At 46.8% G+C, this 8,785-nt stretch overlaps 1 protein-coding gene across 2 annotated transcripts; it reads left to right on the forward strand.

Annotated features, from left to right (window-relative positions):
* Positions 1-5,267: 5,267 nt before the first annotated feature.
* Positions 5,268-6,732, forward strand: COA7 (cytochrome c oxidase assembly factor 7; the record flags this gene model as incomplete). Of its 2 annotated transcripts, XM_079535744.1 has the most annotated exons (3): positions 5,268-5,373; positions 5,443-5,583; positions 6,143-6,732. In XM_079535744.1, 3 exons carry the CDS (start codon positions 5,268-5,270, stop codon positions 6,586-6,588), a joined length of 693 nt encoding a protein of 230 aa, XP_079391870.1. In that variant the 3' UTR covers positions 6,589-6,732. The 2 variants fall into 2 exon arrangements, with proteins under 2 accessions (XP_079391870.1, XP_079391871.1); XM_079535745.1 differs by lacking the exon at positions 5,443-5,583.
* Positions 6,733-8,785: the final 2,053 nt, after the last annotated feature.

Genomic DNA, 8,785 nt, shown 5'->3' on the forward strand with positions numbered 1-8,785 from the left:
GAACACCCCTGAAGTTTCCCTTTTTTCATTCAGCGTTAAGAATAGCCTTCTGTTTTGGGTCTGGCAGATTAATCACAGCACTGTGAATCATCCCCAGGCTGCACAAAGGAGGGCTGACTGACTGACTGGTACAAACTCCCCCAGAGAGTTTTGAAAATAACAGCATCAACTGCTGGCACATCTCATCTGTAGGGCTAGGGGGAAAAAAGAGGCAGCTTGCTTCTTATATTGAAAGTTGTAGATAATTTCACCTTTCTTTTCTAGTTCTGTTGCTTCGTTAGCCTGATATCCTCGCTCACCATTCAAGTACAGAAAGATACAAAAGTTACATGGAAGAAATATAAAGAAAATGACAACTGAATCTTCTAAAATAACATGAGCCCATGTAAAGACTGGGAGGCACCACATTATTAGATAGAACAGCACTTATCTTTAATGAATCATACACTGTCAACAAAGAGAGACTGCAGCTCAATAGCTCCTGAAAGCTTAAGTACAGGTTTGGGAACAAGAAACTCCGAGTCACTCAAACACAAACTCCTTCTGCAGCATTCAACATGCCACTTCCAACTCCTTTGACTCGATCTCACTTAATTTTTATTCAGTTTGATTATTAAATATTATGGTTGAAGAAACAGGAGTTATTGTGTGATGCGACTCACGGCATTACCAGAAAACAGCAATTTGGGCTGCCTCCCACCCTGAGCTGATATGAAGAGGAGGGACAGAATCTGGAATCGTTAACGCCTTTTGTTTCTTAGGATGTGCAAAAACACCTGAAATACTTCCCAAGAGAAATTCAACCAGTTATTTTTAAATATTGATAGAAAATGAAAGAGGAAAATATTTTTCTCAACCTGACATTAATACGAATACAAGGCTTAAGACAGCTGTCGATTCAAATGGAAATCAGAATCCTTACTCAAAGGAATATGAAAATTATTCTCAGTGCAGCACAGACAGGCACATCTCTCATTAGCTCTGGCGCTTCTAATTTGATCCTCAGACATGACAAAAGCCAGAATCCGGGCTCTGTTCATCCCTTCTGGCACTGTTGCATAATTTGTGCCAGAAGAGCTAACACACTTTCATACATCAGAGAACAAACTCTGATGAGAATTTTTAGCCCTGCAGACAGGCTGCTAGCATATGACTCACAAAGCTATTTTCTCAAGCAGCACCTCTAGCTGGCCAATCTAATCCAGAGACACCGCTTTAACTTCCATATGAAACAGGCACTTCAGAAGTCCACCCAGTACCTCTCTATGGCAGTAATGGGACTGAGTCCACAGGCAGGGCTCAGTCACACCTGTGAACAGCACTGCCATTTTTACTCACTTCTCTTCCAGCAATTGCAGGAGAGGTTTGTGACTTTCTTCAGTTTTCTGCAACAGTTTGTTGCAGAAAGGCTGAAGGAATTCAGCAGAGGCTCTGGAGGTAACAGACAGAGGAAATGCTTTTTTCCACGCCTAATAAAGTCTCTTGACAAGAACCATAAAAGTGAATTCCTGCTACTGAAGTAGAATAGCTTGAATGCTACCTGTAAGCCTCTCACGTGACCAGCAGCATTCCTTTTCTTAACTTCTCTTTGCTTTAAGAGAACATTGCCCACTCGAGGAGCTCAGAATGAGGCTGCAGCTGTACTGAAGTCTTACCCAGTCAGGATTTCAGTGCTTCCTTTCTATAGTTATGCTTCTGCACATCAGAACAAGCCTAGAGAACAAGCCTGGTACTTGTTGTGCAGTTCATTTCACTTTCTGGTTGTGGTACTTTAATGCAACACTATAAATGTGTGTCACCTTCAGCTCGGGATTTATTTCATAAACATCAGTAGAACTTTTACCATATAGGTCTGACTTTCTTATAGCCAGCTTAATCATCCTAAACTAGCAATTTCTTTCATTTCAGCAAACTAATTCACTGATCAGACCAAAAAAAAAAAGAAAAAAAGCAATCCTCAAAGCACAGGATTGTGCACTACTGGGTAGTGCTTTGTTTGCTAAAACATGCATATACAAAAGCAATGACATATCTAAAACCAGCTAGTTAATGGAATAGTATCTCTAAGCAGAATAATTCTGGAGAGGCTTTTTAAGGCTTATTTTGATTAATTCTACAAAAATGTAAGTGCTCAATATCACCAAGGCCAGCTTTATAAAAGGAGAAGAAAAAAAAAGGCGACAAAAAGGGGTAAGGAAAGAGGAAGGGGAGCACTGTGTGTCTGCCAGCACCCAGCAGTAATCCAGTACAGCAGTGGGCTGAAATGCAGCCCCAGCCTCAGTGTGGAGTTACCTTGTTTGGCCCATAGCGCATCCCAGGTTGGAAAGGTTCCCCCCAGGAACACCATCCTTCATGAGTTCTTTTAAAAACTCATTGTATCAACGTTAGTTATTGCCAGACTACAGCTACTCAGTATTTCAAAATGCAGTCAAGTAGAAAAAGAAGAATTTAAAGGGACACATTAAAGTACCTAGGGCAAACGAGAACCTTAAACCCAACGTTATGGCTATATTGATATGCTGGGTGTGAGAATCCAAACAAAACCTGGTCCTTTGGAAAGGTATCACCATGCAGCCACCTGTTTATACAACAATAACAAGAAAAAAAAAGAGACAGGTTTATCCCATGTTTTCCACCAGTAATTGCAATCCAACTTTGCAGGAAAACTAAACGCCACTGCTGTGTGAGCCTTTTTCACTATAGGGATTGTGATCCTACCAATTCTAGCTTGAAAAATCCAGTTCTTTCCAGCTTAGTCTCAGACTCATAAAAATCAAATCACTTTCTCCCCACCCCCAAGTAGTTTTTGATCCGTTTTTCCTCAATAAACCTGTACAAAGCCTTGGAAGACACCAACTTCAGCACCAAGAGAACTATTTCTAGGATGCACCCTCCAATTGCTACACCTAATTACTGACTCACTATAACAAGACTCAGGTGTGTGAGGTCTCTCTGCTCCAAACTCATCCCATTGGCTTTTCTTCCCTGAAAGCCCAAAGAAAGGACACAGCATAAGGGACTTTTCAAACAGCAGCAATTATTTCTCTCAACAAGTCAGCAGGTTAACAAAAGGTGGCACTGCCTTAGGCTTCAGCCCTAAAACAACCCCTCTTAAACGAATAAACAACAATTCTGTGGTGTTCATCAGAATCATTTTGAGCACTTGCAAAGGGAGGGGAGAGCAGCAAAAAATCAGCAGGTGGTTTAGGGATTTACGCTATGAAAAAGAAGTGTCACAGTTATCCTACTGAAATTAACAGAACGAAACAGAACTACACAATTTATTAACCTCTCAAGGAAGTATTATGCATGAAACTCAAATTTAATACTTTCACTAATTACTCTGGCACATATGGGAATGCACTGATTAGAGTTGGTGGCAATGCAGTCAGCAGAAACCACAAGAGGCCCAAAATTAAATAGTGCCACATGAAAACCATGCAGTGAGGCATATATTTGAAAATTAATATAAAGAACTTCCGATATGGGTCCATCAATTAGAAATGAGTGGAGAGAGGAGCCCGAGTGGTTTGCTTAACCACAAGGAAACAACGTGGGGCTGCCAAGGAAGGCATCAGGAGGAGCATCGAGCAGAAATAAGCAACTATTATGTCACTTGCAGGGCACTCCTGGGGCTATCTGCATTAAGAGATATCTGCACCATCGCCATCTGAAGATGGAGAATATGCTGGGGGGTGGGGGGGAGGAGGGTGGAAACAGCTATTAGGCTACAACAGATCATATGGGGAGGAAATAAATGAACAGCGCTCATAAATAAGGCACAGCAAATAAACGCTGCTGAAGAAAGCAAGCTGTGGAGGCCACGCACAGGTGCACAGAACCGCCATGACCTGCAGCCGTGCCATTAACTTCCATGTCAGCTCCCCGCACAGCTCGGCCCCAGCCCGCTGACAGCACAGCGGGTGCAAACGGCACCGACCTTAGAGCTCAGAAACTTTATTAGGAGATTCAAACAAAGCCAGCTGTCGGGCCGGGCCGCACCTCACGGGGACGCGAGCGGCAGGCGGTACGCCGCGGTGCAGCGGGCTGCAGGACGGTGCTCTGCCCTTGGGGCCGGCCGCTCGAGGGGCTCTGCCCGCCGGCTGCCCCCCGCCCCGTCAGGCGGCTCCGTGAGAGCGCAACAACCGCCCCTCTCCACAGCCCCCGAACCCGCCGACTCCCCACCTCCTTTATATAACCGGCAGGGCGGCAGCCGCCGCGTTACACAACAGTGAGGGCAGCGCGGCCGGCTCGCTGCGCGCGTTCCCTCAGCGGCGGAGCTCCGCGCCTCATGGCCGCCGCACCTCCCGCCCGCGCGCTGATAGAGCAGCACCGGCGGCACCGCCATCGCGGCCCCCGCTTCCCTCAGCGCCCGCCTGTCAGCCCGCAGCAGGAGCGGCCCGCCCGCCTCACGGACACCGAGCCTTCCCCTCCGCGGCACCTCGGCCCTACGGTGCTCACTCACCATCGCGGCGCTGCGTGCCGGCGGCGAGCGCCCAGCCGGGTCCGCAGCTTGTCTGCCTCTTTCTTTTTTTTTTTTTTTTTTTTTCCTCTTTCCTTCCCTCCGCCCCCCTCCCGGTTTTTGCCCCTCCCGACCTGGAAGTGAATGCTCGCACCGGCCGGGACGCAGCGCCGGTCCCGCCTTCCTTAAAGGCGCCGCGCAGGGCAGCGCTGTACGCGTTTCCTGCCCGCAGCGATCTGCTCAGGTGCGGTCGGGTTTGCTGGAGAGGAGCTTTGCCAGCAGCCTTCGCACTGAATAATTTCAGGCTTCGAACAGTAACAGCGATAAAGACAGCTCCCGTCGCGCAGGCACTGTGAATACATTTTTTGCCTGTTGGCAGCACAAAGTGAACAGCGATACAATTACTCTGCCCAGGTAACGTGGAGAGTTCGCAGTTACACCTTGTGAGGAATTGCTTTGTACAACATTTGCTCGCAAACCCCCAAATAACAAATAACCCCAACCCACCACGGCCGAACGGCGTCTCGCAGCAATGCCGGAGGCGGCCAGCAGGGGGAGCCGCAGCCCGGCCCGCCATTAGCGCTGCTGGCGGCGTTCCGGGTTCGTCCCGCGCCCAAGGTTTAACTGAGCTCTGTTCATCCCGAAAGCTCCGCAATCCCGAGTTATCGCACTGAAATCACCTCCCGTTTACAGAACTCATCTGTGCCGCGCAAGGGGAGGCCGCACAGAGCGGCGCCAGGGGAGGCGGTCCCGGCCCCACCTCCGGGCGGGCGGTGACGGCCATCGCCGGGGGCGGCCCCGCAGCATGGCCGGGCTGATCGACTTCGGGGACGAGGAGGAGGTGAGGAGCTATCTGGAGAACTTGCACGTCGAGTACAGCTACCAGTGCTTCAAGGAGAAGGACCCCGAAGGTAAGCGGCTCTCCGGCGTCCCTCGTCCCAGCCCCCCGTCGCGGGCGCGGCTCTGACGGTGCCTTGCAGGCTGCCAGCGCCTGGCCGACTACCTGGACGCCGTCAAGAAGGACTTCGAGGCGGCCGCGCGGGTGCTGAGGGACAACTGCGAGGTGTACGGGCACAGCGAGAGCTGCTACAAGCTGGGGGCCTACCAGGCCATCGGCAAAGGTGCGCCCGGCGCTGCGTCGCGGCCCTTTCCTCCTTCCCTTTTCCCTTTTCCCCTTTCCCTTTATCCCCCTTCCCCTGCCCCTTCCACCCCCTCTCCCCGGGCTCCGTGCAGTCCCTGGGCTTTTTGATCCCAACACCCACACGTCCTGCCCCTTGTATTTTCATAATAAAAGCAGGGAAGGATGGAAAACCTTAAGTTAAAGTCTTAAGTTCATCACCCAAGGAAAGAATTTCAGGTTAGCCACGTGTGCGATGTTTTATAAGTGTGTCTGCATAAGCAGCAAGTATGTATCTGCTGCTGAATGTTGCTGTGTGCCCTTTCCTTAAAATCTGCATTTCTTCCATTTATTTATATTACAATGTCTGCATAAGCTAATTTGGTCACCAGGAAGCGGAGGAGGGCCTCCTAAGGTTAGCAGTGTGGCCTCTGAAGCCCTAAATTCTGACTGTAGTGCCTAAAGTGAGGGCTGCTGTCTTTCCCAGAGAGAGCAGTGTGGAGCAGAAAGCTCCCATCCATTTCAAGCTGTCCTTGCAGTAACCTTGGTTTCCTGGTGCACAGGTGGACTCGCTGCAGACTTGAAAGCTGCCTACAAGTCTTTCCTGAAGTCATGTGAGAAAGGCGGGAAGAAGTCGGTGAATGCCTGTCACAGCGTTGGGCTGCTGGCCCACGATGGGAGAGTCAATGGTAAACCTGACCCAGTTGTTGCTAGGGACTATTACACAAAAGCCTGCGATGGCAGCTTTGCTCCTAGCTGCTTCAACCTCAGTGTAATATACCTCCAAGGAGCAGCTGGGATCCCTAAGGACATGAACCGTGCTTTGAAGTACTCGCTGAAGGGCTGTGAGCTGGGTCACGTATGGGCTTGTGCCAATGCCAGTCGAATGTACAAACTGGGAGATGGTGTTGAGAAGAATGATGGCAAGGCGGAGGATTTGAAAAACAGGGCAAAACAGTTGCACAAAGAACAGAAAGAGGCCTTGAGTTCTTTAACGTTTGGGGAGTAAAACTGCCTGTCATAGTTGAGACTGCAGCTTTAAGTGGCAGGTGAACTTGCATTTTGAATGTCATGAACATACAGTTTTCACTCAACAAGTATCTTGGAAGTATTTGTGTATGCAAATACATGTATATTTTTGTGGTGCAATAAACATGACCAACTCAGTGGCTTTCTACATTTTTAAATGCATACGTTCTTAAGTGTTTTATTTACATCCCATTCCAATGGAGGAGAAATTCTTCTGGCCTATTGGGAGTTTGTCCCCATGGTTTCAAGCATGGAAGGCTCTTTCCTGTCTGCTGCTTTGGTACTGAGGCTTGTTTTAGGACCAGTTCCAACACACTCAGGTCCACACACTCATTCCTAATTTTGCTGCCTTTGGATACAAAAGTACCGTCCTTGCACATCAACTCTGTTAGTTGTGAGATATTCCTTCAGGCTGCCTGTTCATCCTAGACAGTGCCTGTTGCTGTCTCTGGTGATTATAGGTCTATGTGGATGTTTCTCTGGTTAGTTTAGACCTAGAAGCATTTAAGTCATGTCCAGGCGATTCCAAGCCCAAAAAAGTAATGTGTCTGCATGACAATACATGTATAGAGACATGTTTCCCTAGAGATCTTGCAAATGAAATGGACAGGAGAGATGAGAAGCAGGAACAAGAGGAACTTAGTTTTGTTGGGCAGATGAACTGAAGGAGCAGAGTTTAAGAGAGAGGCTGTAGTAGAAAAAGTCAAAGAGCTGGGAATTGACCTACATGGAACAGCAGGTAAGTGTCTAAGACAGGAGATTCCCTTGGACAAAGCATACAAACACTTCAAAAAACAGAATGTTGTTTGCAGCGCCTTGCCAACTGGTTTGTCACTGTGTTTCTGACTTCCATGTCTACCTGGCTGCTTTAGGATCACTCTCCAGTGCACAGTGATCACTCCTTGCTCAATTACACACTAATTGTTTTTAGTCTCCAGCCAGCTTTTGAAAGGCTCTCTCTCTATATATATTTTGATAGATTTAGGAAGCACAGTGCCAACTGACCACATGTTGGACTCCAATTAAACAAAATCATATAGCTTACATATATACAAACCATAACTGAAACAGTCTAAATATGTAGGGCAGTATATGTAAATAGACAATTCTATGTATACACGTATGCAAAGCCTGTGATACAGGTGTGTACATTTTGCTGCAAAGGTACAACTGATTCAGAACACGAAAGCTCTGGCTATGGTTTGAGTAAAGAGACAAGCTTGCTATTAAAATAAACTGAGCGAAACGAACACAGATTTGATCACAGCCCAGAACTGAAGGTGTACATGTCAGAATAAATGGCTAAAGAATCTTAGTGTGTACTATTTCAGACAGATCATGTATGAATTACAGTAATTCTTCCAACTCAACTGTACTTGCAACAGATTTCTTGCAAAACATTCCTTGCAAGGGATATGCTTGCTGCTGGAATAAAAATCACAGAGGCAGTGATAAAACTGGCATGCTGGAACGGCAGATGGCAGTATATGTAAAATGTTGCATACCTTAGGTTTAAGGCTCTTTGCTCTGCTTTTAGCAGCCTGCAAAAAAATCAGTAATGACAAAAGTGAGATTATTTTTTTCTGTTAAGTCAGTTAACATTTTGTGGCATTTCAGGAAAGCAGATCTGTTTCAGATGAAGACATGGGAAAGGTTACCTGTGCACTAAATGTGGCATTCCATTAATAAAACAGTTTGCAAGTTCTGTGTTCAAGAGTAAGCAATTACAGGTAGCTCAAGGCATTGGAGAACAAAGTGAAATGTTGAGCTTTTGAGTTCATAACGCTCGCTGCCTCTGAGTACTTTGTTCAGATCCTTGATCCAAATGAATCTGCCACACTGGTACAAGCTTTATTCCAATTATCAGTGTTCACAATACAACAAGCAGGGACTTGGGAACATCCTGAACAAAACGGACACACATAGCAGATAATTAAAGCCACATATAAGCGCACACTGAAGAGATTTGTAGTTTGTTTGCTTGTTTTTTAGTAGCATGTGAACAGAGTTTAAATATTATTAACTTTGCATTTAAAAGGTGTCAAGTGTGTTAGTACAGACACGTTTGTGAAGCATCATCCAATTTTGTATCTCTAGTTTTGGCAAGCCCGAATTAAGGAAATTCTGTTGCACTAAGACATGAGAGTGGTAAAGCATTAAATCTGATCAGTCTGCTG

The sequence above is a fragment of the Tetrao urogallus genome (genome assembly GCF_951394365.1).
Source record: "Tetrao urogallus genome assembly, chromosome: 5".
In the NCBI taxonomy this organism is placed as follows: domain Eukaryota; kingdom Metazoa; phylum Chordata; class Aves; order Galliformes; family Phasianidae; genus Tetrao; species Tetrao urogallus.